At 34.4% G+C, this 13,372-nt stretch overlaps 2 protein-coding genes across 14 annotated transcripts in view; both read left to right on the plus strand.

Moving 5' to 3' along the window:
- The window catches only part of kiaa0319l (KIAA0319-like), a 39,615-nt gene extending 30,775 nt beyond the window's left edge, over positions 1 to 8,840 (plus strand). For 2 of the 13 annotated variants that reach the window (XM_087296067.2, XM_087296066.2), the window contains exons 18-22: positions 2,088 to 2,230; positions 2,311 to 2,433; positions 2,516 to 2,606; positions 2,717 to 2,805; positions 4,914 to 8,840. In XM_087296067.2, coding sequence (XP_087152193.2) covers positions 2,088 to 2,230; positions 2,311 to 2,433; positions 2,516 to 2,606; positions 2,717 to 2,805; positions 4,914 to 5,110 — 643 coding nt within the window. In that variant the 3' untranslated portion in view covers positions 5,111 to 8,840. The remainder of the gene's footprint in view (positions 1 to 2,087; positions 2,231 to 2,310; positions 2,434 to 2,515; positions 2,607 to 2,716; positions 2,806 to 4,913) is intronic. The other 11 variants (XR_015945404.1, XR_015945406.1, XR_015945407.1 and 8 more) reach the window with 11 other exon arrangements.
- The window catches only part of wasf2 (WASP family member 2), a gene marked incomplete in the record, with an annotated part of 185,745 nt that overhangs the window by 168,237 nt on the left and 4,136 nt on the right, over positions 1 to 13,372 (plus strand). The window contains 2 exon segments of the mRNA NM_001328190.1: positions 8,958 to 8,985; positions 13,260 to 13,291.

The following is a 13,372-nucleotide window of genomic DNA, read 5'->3' on the forward strand; positions in this document are numbered from 1 at the left end:
TAAATCAACATACACATTTTTTATTTATTTATTTATTTTTTTAGATTTATTTTTTGCCTTCTTGCCTTTATTAGATAGGACAGTATTGAGACAGGAGGTGAAGTGGGAGAGAGAGAGAGAGAGGGGGTAGGGTAGAGAAATGTCCTTGAGCCGGGATTCGAACTTGCGACGCCCTGATGTGCTATTGCACCATATGTCGGTGCGCTAACCACTAGGCTATTGCCCAAGTCATGAGTGTACATTTTTGAAAATTGTGATTTACATTGAAAAGCAGAAAAAAAATCTGAATGCTACATAAATAAGCTTTACATTGATGCATATGTATACATAAACATATGTTGTTATAATACGAGAATATTTTAAATTATGCGTTAAAAAGTCTGAATACTAAGAAAATCATCTTTAAAGTTGGCTAAATTAATATACACATTAAATCAAAATTTATGAACATTAGAGGTGTGAATCTGGTCTCACGGTTCGGTTCGGTTACTATTATCATGCCATCAATTCCGTTCAATTTGATATCTCGGTGCATCACGGTGAATTAAAAATGCTTTCCATACATAGTATTTTGGGGGGAGGCTATAACAAGCTGTCTGTATAAACATAGACACACACGCGCTTGCTCGCTTGCTCAGGAGCGATATTGTGAGACTGCCCACTCCTGTTAAAATTACACCAGAGTTACCGACCGCTCCCGCACTTTATTCGGAAATTTATTCCCGCGCCGCATGAAATCTGGTCAGGTCTCACGACAATGCACAGGTACAGCCGCAGGAATGCAGACCTATATCCAGAAGTATCGTTGTAACAGTCGAGAGGAAAAGAGAAGAAAGGAAAAGTCACGTCAGCAGGTGAAATGGGCCACAGTGAGAGAGAGAGAAAAATGGAGTTTACTTTCATTTCCTCAATTGCAGAGAAATAGGGGCTTCTGCTGTAAGTGTCAGGGAAAAATGTCCAGAAAACACACTCACGCAGTGAAATTGTACACAGTTTCTGCAATGGCTCCTGGAGTGTTGTAAATACCCGCGCTCGCCTCCCTCGAGACAGATATGAGATAAAAGACGTCAGTACATAAAAAACGGTTATGGTTATTACTGAACCGATACCGAATTGTCCGCGTCTGCTTCGCGGTGCACCGAAGAAACAATTAATTGTGACACCCCTAATTAACATGGACATTACTGATAAAAAATTTAGTTTTTATATATCGACAGTGAGAAATTTACAAAATATGTTCGTGGAACATGAACTTGAGAAGTACTATTTGAGAAATTGATCATTTTAAACCAATACAATGTAGCAAACAACTGTTGTCAGTCGGCTCGCAAAATAAGACACAAACCGTGAGGAAACCCATGATTTAATAGTTTACAAAGTTAAAATGCAAAGAAATAAACGGGAATTTAATGTCCTGCTACATTTGTTATTCATAATTTCATACACACAAAAGCACAATTTGCTATGTCATTATGAAGATAATCATGTTTATATAAACACTATAAATGTGGAGGACTTTGTTCCTCCTCAGTCCACGGGTCTGAATGCAGACACAGTGGATAGCAGTGCAGCAGGTCTCTGGCCCTGTCTATTTCAACCATTAGCCCTGCCGGTAATCTGGAAGATATTAAATATGTGTGAACACAGCAGCATGGATATAGGCGATGTGTCTGAATGTTAACGAACTCAACTGATAAAAGTCCGTCATTGTCCAATTCTGCTACAGCTCTCCCGACAAAAATGCTAGCTGCAAACCAACAGCTTTGCTGTATCGGCCCTGACTGTATCGCGGGAAAAAACATGCAACAAAACATGCAAGACCCATTGTATTCTGTGTTTCAGCAGCTGCCATCAGGACGTTGTTTTAGAGTTCCTATATTCAGGACAAACAGAATTAGAACTTCTTTTATAATGATGGCAATTCCAATGCGGAGGGAGATGCATCTAAAGAAATGATGTATTGTATGTTTTGTGGTGTGTACATGGAACTTCGCCTGTGTTGTGGCACCTTGCTGCAATTTTAGTTTTTCTAAACGAGATAATAAAATTAAGTCTGAGTTTATGACATTATTTCTTCATTTTTACAGCACTCGTCTGGTATTTCTGGTATCAGGAGGTCCAGGAAGGCCTCCATTAACTGGGCATAGTGTGGCTATGGAACTACGCAACAAATTTCGCAAGCAAAAAAACGAGTTCCTCATCTTTAAGGCCCGACGGGTGGACACAGTTAGTGAGTATCCATTTTAATGCTCTATTAACACATCTTTTAATAGTATCAGTGCCCATTCTTACTGTCTGATCCTCCTCCAGTCTGCCAGCTGAACTGCTCTGGTCATGGAGAATGCGATTCTTTCACCAGACGCTGCGTTTGCCACCCGTTCTGGATGGAGAATTTGTTTAGTACTTATTTTGGAGATGCTGAGAGCAACTGTGGTGAGGAAGCACTAAACTATTGAAGAAGGAAGCTTGTATGACTTGTTTGATGATCCATTTATGTTAAATGTTTTGCTTTCAGAATGGAGTGTATTATATGTAACGATAGCATCCTTCATGATCGTGGTTGCCATAGCAACTGTAATATGGGGCTTGGTGTGCTGTTGTCGAAGGTAAGGGTTCGGCGGATGATTTTATTTTTAGTTTTTTTATCACAATTTAAATTCAAATTTGAAAAGTTTTTTTCTGTTTTTTGTTTCAATTTTGCATCTTTTTCATACAGGCGGAAAAGCAAAGTGAGACGAAAGAGCCGTTATAAAATGTTGAACGAGGATGATCAAGAGACTATGGAGTTAAAGTTACCTAGACCTGGTACTGACATGATCACTTTTGGGCAAATTATCTAATTATTTTAGCAATGTCATCACTGAACAATGTTTAAATTGAATTGATTACGTATATATATATATATATATATATATATATATATATATATATATATATATATATATATATATATATATATATATATATATATATGTGTGTGTGTGTGTGTGTGTGTGTATATATATGTGTATATGAATATGTATGTGTGTATATATATACATATATGTATATGTATATATATATATATATATATATATATATATATATATATATATATATATATATATGTGTGTGTGTGTGTGTGTGTGTGTGTGTGTATATATATGTGTATATGAATATGTATGTGTGTATATATATACATATATGTATATGTATATATATATATATATATATATATATATATATATATATATATATATATATATATATATATATATATATATATATGTATATATATATATGTATATATATATATGTATATATATATATATATATATATATATATATATATATATATGCGTGTGTGTGTGTGTGTGTGTGTATATGATATGATATATATATGTATATATATATATACACACACACACATATACATACACACACACACACACACACACACACATATATATATATATATATATATATATATATATATATATATATATATATATATATATACATATACACACATATATATGTGTGTATATGTATGTATGTGTATGTATACACACACACACACACACACACACACACACACACACACATATATATATATATGTGTGTGTGTGTGTGTGTGTGTGTGTGTGTGTGTATATATATAGAGAGAGAGAGAAAGAAAATACAATTAAATTCAAGCACAAAATTATATATATATGAAATTTTTTGTTGATATTTTGTAAGTTGTAATTATTTTTTTCAATATTTTTCTTGAATTTATTGTATTTTCTTTCTATTTATAAATATGTTTGGTGACTAAAATATTATTTTAATAAATGAATCTGTTTCATAAATCTGTTTTATTTAAATGCACCAAAATACATTGCCTATATTCACTAAGAAACCTATAAAAATAATCATTTTCAAAATGGGCTGTACTCAATTATGCTGAGCTCTGTATATAAATATATGAGCAATTCCGTGCAAATGTCAACCTTGCCATAAAAAAATTACGTCTTCACAAAAATACAGAAACCGTTTCTGGGTTTTTTGTGTAAGCAAGTATTTTACAGTCCTTTGGAAACATTCAAAAATGCATCTATCAGTGTTTTCAAACTATTATATTTGATTTACTAAAGTCACACAAGTGGCATTTTCACACTTGTCGCATGCACAACGGAGAGATGTCACATCCAAAAACCACATTTCTTCCAACATTCTTTTTTGAGGCAGAAATTTCTGAACGTTAGGCACCACTTAAGTGTGAGGAAATATTTACAATTTTGTTTTTTAGGTGAACTGTCCCGTTAAATTTAATAACATCTTATAATAATACAGTTTTTTATGTTTAAAAGCAAAACAAAAATTGCTGTGATTGGCCTTGAAGGTCATCAGTTCACCGAACTCAGCTGGTCTGTTTATAAGCTGACATACAAGCGATCTGCTGATTAATCGCCTGATCTTCATGGCATTAATATGTTCCAGTGTCTCTGTATCTGTGGTTACACTCCGTAAACAGTGGTGAGTTTGGTGAACTGATGACCTAAACAGCCAATCACAGTCATTTCTGTTGAGCATGTGAACACAACGGCAAATCAGCGCTGTTGAAGAACTTGCTCAAATGTTAGCGGGAAATAGACGTTTTTAAAATTTCAGTATCGAATTCCAGTTAATATTTCAATACCGATGGGTATCGAATTCCAGCATCGTGACAAGCCTACATAGTGGAAGCTTCTGTAACTAATGGAGGTAGATTTATCAGTTGTCCCAAAAAAACCTCAAAAATGTTGTTGTTTTAGCTCATTTCACATAGGTAGTTTAAAAAAAGAGCAAATGAACCTGGCAATAAAGCTATTTCTGATTCTGATTTTGAACTTGGCATTCAATTTGAAAGTCTTCCTTTTTTTTATATCTCCTGCTGTTGTGTGCTCCTTCAGGTCGTCTGAAGTCTGTTCCAGCTCCCACATCTTCTGCACTCATGCACTCAGACTCTGATCTGGAAAGTGACGACGGTCAAGCAGGAATCCCCTGGTCAGATCGAGAGCGCGGGAAGCTGCTTCCACCCCAAAACGGATCTCTACGTAACGGCCAGGGTCCACATAAACCTAAAAAAACACGAGAGGAGCTGCTTTAGCACAGCTCCCGTACTGCACCAACACACTGTATTCACCCCTCATCTGGCACATGGAGGAACTGCAGGACTTCCGGAGTGAATTGAAGCGCAGCCCTGAGCCAACATGAGAAGGAATTAAACCCGACAGGTCAGATCTGTAAAGCCATGCAACTGAATAGGCAATGAGAATGTACCTGCTGTAGTGCAGAGATGGTGTCCGGTGAGTGAATATCTGAGAAACGTTTCAAAAACTGAGCCTCATCAATGTCATCTTCCTAAGAAGCTTCCCGCACTGCTGTAAATGTGTTTCTTACTTTAGTTTGTGCCTTGTTTTTAGTCCAAATATATAACAATTCTTAAATCAAGAAGCTTTTTATAGACGAGTACAAAATAGTGTTTTGTTTTTAGAAATCGTAAGTCAAAATTAAATTCGTTTACGCTAAATTATCTGCCAATGAGGTAAGAAAAATAGCATTGTTTTTGGTTTACTTGGAGTGTTCATGAATGCGATCATGTTGTGGTTGTCATATAATCATGTTGTGCATGTGAATGAGATTTTATGCATGCTTATGGCAACTGTCCTTAAGTGTCATTCGCTCAGTTATGACATGTTATATGCAAAGATGACATTAGTAGTGGTTGTCACGATACTGAATTCGGTACCAATCGATACTAACATTTTTAAAATGTCCATTTCTCGCTAACATTTGAGCGCGTTCTTAAACAATGCTGATTTGCCATTGTGTTCTCGTGCTCAACAGAAAAGATTGTGATTGTACGTGAAGGTGACTTCAAACTCACCGCTGTTTACTAAGTGTAACCGCAGGTACAGGGACACTGGAGCGTTTTAAAGCTGTGATTCATCAGTGGTATGTCAGCTTATAGACAAACTAGCTGGTTGACAAGACTTTAAAATGCTCCAGTGTCCCTGTATCTGCGGTTCCACTCAGTAAACAGAGGTGAGGTTAGTGAACTGATGACCTTCACAGCCAATCACAGTCATTTCTGTTGAGCATGTGAGCACAATGGCAAATCAGCGCTATTTAAGAACGTGCTCAAATGTTAGCGGGAAATTTCAGTATTGTGACAACCCTATTTGTTATGACAACTTGACATAAACAAATACATCACATTCTGTTTTTGACTTTGTCATGATTACTTGACATTTCCAAGATTACAAAACTTGCCATAAATCTGTCATGAAGCCATTATAAATGTGTCATGATTTTTATAACAGCGTCATTAATCTATATTTTTGACCTCAACTACAGTGGTACAATCTGAATTTGACATTAAAATGTCATAAAATATTAATGACGCTGTTAAAAAAATTTGTCAGAGTAATTACACTTTTAATGAGACATTTCAATTGTTTGTTATTAGTGTTGTCAGAATACTGGAATTCGGTACCAATCGATACTGAAATTAAAAACGTCCATTTCCCGCTAACATTTAAGCGCTGTTGAGCACGTTCTTAAACTGCACGTGAAATTGACATTTTTAAAATTGTCATTAAATAGTAGTGATGCTTTTAAAAATGATTTGACGGAGTAATTACACTTTTAATGAGACATTTAAATTGTTCGTTATTAGTGTAATTAATACTGAAGTTTTAAAAACGTCCATTTCCTGCTAACATTTAAGCGCTGTTGAGCGTTTTCTTAAACAGCGCTGATTTGCCATTGTGTTCACCAGTGCTCTACAAAAATGACTTTGATTGGCCCTGAAGGTCATCAGTTCACCAATCTCACCGCTGTTTACTAAGTGTAATCACAGATACAGGGACACTGGAGTGTTTCACTCAGTAAACAGCAGTGAGTTCAGTGAACTGATGACCTTCACGGTCAGTCATTTTTGTTGAGCAGGTGAACACAATGGAAATCAGCGCGATTTAAAAATGCGCTCAATTGTTGGCGGGAAATTTACTTTTTTAAAATTTCAGTACCGATTGGTAGCAAATTATATCCTAAAATATCGTGACGACTCTATTTGTTACGACAACTTGACATAAACAAATACACCACATCCTGTTTTTGACTTTGTCAAGATTACTTGACATTTCCAAGACAGCAAAACTTGTCATAAATCCATCATCAACATTACTGTCATAAAGCCATTATTAATATGTCAGAAATTTTATAACAGCATCATTAATCTATTTTTTGACCTCAACTAGAGTGGCACAAGCTGAATTTAACATTAAAATGTCATTAAATAGTATTGACGCTGTTAAATTTTTTTTGACGGAGTGAAGACGCTTTAATGAGACGTTTCAATGACAAATACAGTGAAAACGTGATCAGAAAATATTCATTATATTATATTATATTATATTATATTATATTATATTATATTATATTATATTATGTTATATTATGTTATATTATATTATATTGGCTTCATGACAATCATGTTTATGACAGATTTATGACAAGTTATGTTGTCTCGGTAGTGTCAAGTTGCCAAAGACCGGTTGTAATGTATTTGTGTATGTCAAGTTGTCATAACAATGTCATATTTGCATTTAAAATGACATTACTGAGCGAATTACACTTAATAACAGTTGTTATAACCATGCATAAAATCCCATTTACATTCCTGACTTGTCATGTAATGATTATAAAGGTTTCATGACTAATGAAAATCTAATAAACACCCTATTCAAGTAAAGCAGGGGTGTCCAAACTCAGTCCTGGAGGGCCGGTGTCCTGCATAATTTAGTTCCAACTTTCTTCAACACACCTGCCTGGACGTTTCTGGTTCAGGTGTGTCTAATTGGGGTTGGAGCTAAACTTTGCAGGACACACTTACTTACAGATTATTTAGCTTGTTTTAAGAACAAACCTCTGACTTATTATGTCTAATAACAAAACTATATTTCTCATTTGACTTGTCTAGATATAAAATGCTTCTAAATTTAAGTATTTTAACAAATTTGGACTAGAAACGAGACAAAAACTCAAGTAAACAAATCATTTTTTTGCAGAGTGATATGACAGGCATCCAAACACTACTGCCTGTCACGTCTGTTCATTTGTATATTTTTACATGATAATAATAATAATGCAGAGAAATGAGTCCTGGGGCACCCCAGAAATGCCATGTATGACTGCATGAGAAATCAAGATTTTGGTTTCTATCTTCTCACTTTTTTATGGTTTGCATGTATAGAAATGTGCGTGTGCTACTTTGCTGTATGTCAGAGGTGCGTTTTTGCCCCTTCGAACACCAGCAAACGAGACGCCTGCAGCACTATAGCCATGTTCATCAGGGCTTCCTGTAATTTTAAGGATGGAAATCGTACACTGGAAAATGCATTGGGTGTTGCACTATAGAGCTAGCTGCTAGTTTTTACCCCCCTCTGGTTTTGATATTGAATATAAACAGGACGGGGTCTGGCTCGCTCAAGCTGGAATAGCCACCAAATCCATAAATCATCTTTTGTTACACTTGCCAAAAGCATTGTGTGCTCTCTTTGGCTTTCTGATGATGCTTTCTGTCAGAAATCGTCAATTGGTTTTGTTAGGGAAAGGCTGAATGTTATAAATGACGTGTGTGAGATTTATTTTGATGTTTCCCCGCTCACTTCGGAGTCTTACACATTTTGAATGCATGAGGGGGAAATAAAGGGATTTTTTTTATTTTTAATTCATGTTTTTTTTGTTTTCCTTCGGATGTTTTTAATGAAGAATTCCCTGTTTCATGTGACTTGTTCTAATTCGAGTGGAATAAATAAAAAGGAATATATTTACAGCTGACTTTATTTGTCATTGGACAATAAAGGAAAGGCAACCAAAATTCGCTTTAGATTAAGCGTCTGCTAAATGACTAAATGTAAATGTAAATTCAAGTTCATTTGTATAGCGAATTTTACAATAAATATTGTTTCATTGCAGCTTTACAAAAGATGCACATTATTACGTTACAATCAAATATAAGTTATTATATTCACACATTATTACCCTGCAGTTTTGTAGCATATATATATATTTGATATATACACACACACACACAATTGAAGGCAGAATTATTAGTCCCCCTGTCCCCCCCCCCCAATTTCTGTTTAACAAAGAGAAGATTTCACATTTCTAAACAAAATAGTTTTAATAACATTTCTAATAACTGATTTATTTTATCTTTGCCATGATGACAGTAAATAATATTTGACTAGATATTTTTCAAGACACTTCTATACAGCTTAGTCACATTTAAAGGCTTAACTAGGTTAATTAGGTTAACTAGGCAGGTTAGCGTAATTAGGTAAGCTATTGTATGTCGATGGTTTGTTCTGAAGACTATCGAAAAAAAAAAAATTGCCTAAAAGGGCTAATAATTTTGTCCTTAAAATGGTGTTTAAAAATTTAAAACTGTTTTTATTCTGGCCGAAATAAAACAAATAAGACTTTCTCCAGAAGAAAAAATATTATCAGACATACTGTGAAAATGTCCTCACCCTGTTAAACATCATTTAGGAAATATTTTTAAAAAGAAATAAAAATTCAAAGGGGGGGGGGCTGATAATTCTGACTTTAACTGTGTAAATGGATGGTTTGCCCAAAACTTTAATTTCTATCATTATTTACTTTCTTTACTAGTCACAAACACGTTTGAGTTTCTTTTTTCTGGGAAACACAAAACATATATTTTGAAAAAAGCTAGAAACCAGTAACCATTGACTTCCCTTGTATTTTTATTTTCAATGGATGTCAATGGTTACCAGTTTTCAGCTTTAATCAAAAGAGCTTCATTTGTGTCCAGCATGAAATAAGACACTAATACAATTTTGTAGCCAATTAGGGGTGAGCAAATAGTGAGTACGTTTTCATTTTTAGGTGAACTATCCCTTTAACTGAAGCTTAGTGGGGGAAACAAGCAGTCACTTGTAATTCTGTGTTTGCAGATCAGAATTGTGACACACACCAACACTTTCTGTTTGGGCAGCAAGGATCTAAATCTTATATTTATCTTCCCCCTTAGGCTCCAGAAATACTTCAGAACTGCCTGTGTAGACAGGACAGGAGGAAACTGATAAGTATTTTTCCCCAAGTAAAAGATAAAAATATATAAAACACATTCAGGAGAAGGTTATAAAAGAAAGAAGACACAAGTTACATCAACTGCGTACTTGCAAAGAGGAAACCAACATAAAAATGGGGAGGTGTTACAATAATATAGAAGTGTACACACTCACCGGCCATTTTATTAGGTACCCCTACTAGTACCCCTTTCCACCACATCCCAAAGGTGCTCTATTGGATTGAGATCTGGTGGCTGTCGAGGCCATTTGAGTACAGTAAAGTCATGTCATGTTCAAGAAACCAGTCTGAGATGATTCACGCTTTGACATGGTGTTATCCTGCTGGAAGTGGCCATCAGAAGATGGAGACACTGTGGTCATAAAGAGATGGACATGGTCAACAATACTCAGGTAGGCTGTGGCGTTTACACGATGCTAAATTGATACTAATGAGCCCAAAGTGTGCCAAGAAAATCTTCCCTACACCATTACACCACCACCACCAGCCTGAACCGTTGATACAAGGCAGTAGGTCTGTATGATTAATAGGCACTAAATAAATATTGTTTATGGATAAAAGATTTGATAAAATAGAAAAAGTTGAAAATTTAGCCGATTCAACTAAACTGAATCAGAATTACGTCACAGTTGTTCGTGGCAGATTGAAGAAATCCTGAACATTATACTAATAATCAGCTGGAGGAGAGTGTAATCAGAACAATATACAAGTGTGTATAAATAAATTAGGAGCATTACAGGAAAGCTATCTAAACCTAATCATGAAATGTAGGGACTGAACATATAAATATTGATAAAATAGAAAAGTAAGAAAAAAATAAACAGAAAACTTATTTATTGATTTATTTATTTATTTTTATTATAAACTTTGATATATAACTTAAACTAATAATACAAGTTCAGATATAAACTATATCCAGGAACATTACAGGAATTGCAAAAACACAACCAGAAATGATAATGAAGCAAAAACATAACAGGTGTGGGGGAGAAAAAAAAAGAAAAAACAAGTATTACAAAATACTTCATTCATTCATTTTCTTGTCGGCTTAGTCCCCTTTATTAATAGGGGGTCGCCACAGCGGAATGAACCACCAACTTATTCAGCACATTTTTACGCAGCGGATGCCCTTCCAGCCGCAACCCATCTCAAGGAAACATCCACACACACATACACTACGGACAATTTAGCCTGCAAAATTCACCTGTACCGCATGTCTTTGGACTGTGGGGGAAACCGAAGTACCCGGAGGAAACCCACACGAACGCAGGGAGAACATGCAAACTCCACACAGAAACGCCAACTGAGCCAAGGCTCAAACCAGCGACCTTTTTGCTGTGAGGTGACAGCACTACCTACTGCGCCACTGCATCGCCACAATAATAACTTATGATACAATCATCGACTACAGCCAGGATTAGTACCAGAGAAACATTCCTTCATGAAATCTAACATTAAATCACTCTTTTTTTGTTTTTAATTTGCATTAGAGACTTTTCAGTTTCCATTTCTAATAAAAATATATTGTAGTTTTGTATACATTTAGAAAATTTCTGTTTATGAATAAAATATTTACCTTGTAAGATATAGACATTAATGACGCACTCGAATGTTCTTTTGTGTGTGTGAAAAAGAGCAAATGATTTCTTTTAAAGAGAGCCTGTAATTAACAACTCTTTGCCCAAATAACACGTCACTAACATCATTCAAAAACTTAAGAGAGACATCACAGTTATTCAGATAAGAGTCTTCCATGAATTTAGATAAAATTACTTTCTAAGGATATATTTTGTGAAGTATTTTAAAGTTCACTACTTTAACCTTATTTAAAAGGCAAAATTTAAACGGGATTGATCGGGTAGCTTTCCAATTAATATCAATTTTTTTTCATTCCAATAATATTTCCCTCTAGGGGATAATAAATCTTTTTTTTTTTTAAATAACTTTTATTTAGAAAAGAAGAAATTTACAATATAAATCAGGAAGTAGAAGAATGAAATACAAGAGTATACAATTACACAGTGATAAGAACAATAAGTAAAAAGAAAAGAGTAATAGAAAATAAAAAAGAGAACAAGATGAGGAAAGGGGAAGTACAAAATTAAATTAAATAAAAATACAGAAAGCATTAATTACTAACATACTGCAAGCATGATATTTTCATAAGTTTCTATTAACTTGCAGAATTTTTTGTTGTTATAGACGTATAGCTTTAAGCATGGAATCAATTTCAATAAAAAAATGGGCAAACGAGGGAGAGGATTTAAGAAATTTTTGTTTGTGGATAAAGAATTTTGCATAAAAAAGTAATATATATATATATTCTTAATTTTTGTTCTTGGGATTACAATAATAACAAATAATATCTTTCAGTTGAAAGATTTGTTTTGTTGATTGGGATTTATTCAAATAATTCTTTAGATCAGACCATTTTTTAATGAGATTTTACATGTAAAAAACATGTAAACAAAGTTTCCTCATTTTCCTGACAAAAGGAACAAGTATCTGCAATATCAGTACATTTTAAGGTAAATGCATTGGCCGGGTATATTTTGTGTAGAATTTTAAAACGGATTTCATTTGCTTTGTTTGGGATTACATATTTATATTGGAGAAGTCGTGTTCTTTTCCAATCAGTATCCTCTATTAATGCTGACCAATATGATTTCCCTCTTGGAACAATTCGATTTTTTTTGTTGGAGAATTCGAGGGATAAGTTTGTTGTTGCATTGCTTATCATATACACTAATACCTTCTAATAATAAAGAGGGTTCTATGGTTTTTGGCTTATATATAAAATATGATTTTTTGTTAGATGCATTACTTCTTTTGGGATAGCATTTACAATAATGTAAATTTCTTGAATGGGATTGGAAATTGATGAATTTTCATAAATTGCTCATAAGTTAACAAGTTCCCCAAGTCATCAAGGGGATAATAAATCTGAAAAGTAAGCACTTTCATAATTACGTCACATTTCCTCATAGCGGACTAGGGGAATTCTGCACATTATACTATATCATATCAGCTTTCCATAATGTAACGGTAATCATAACTATAAACTAATTCGTTCTCAGGCTTGAGTGTTGAATCTTCCTGTTCCTGCTTTTCTCTGTTTCATCTCTCCATCACACACTCCTTCTCTCTCTCTTTCTCTCCTTTGTCCTTATAAGGAAGTGGAGCAGTTGGTGGAGTTTGGGCGGAAACGGCGCGCAGTGACAGCTGGGAACTTCAACACGCTCATACA

This window comes from Danio rerio, chromosome 19 (assembly GCF_052040795.2).
Source record: "Danio rerio strain M-AB ecotype USA chromosome 19, GRCz13ab, whole genome shotgun sequence".
In the NCBI taxonomy this organism is placed as follows: Eukaryota; Metazoa; Chordata; class Actinopteri; order Cypriniformes; family Danionidae; genus Danio; species Danio rerio.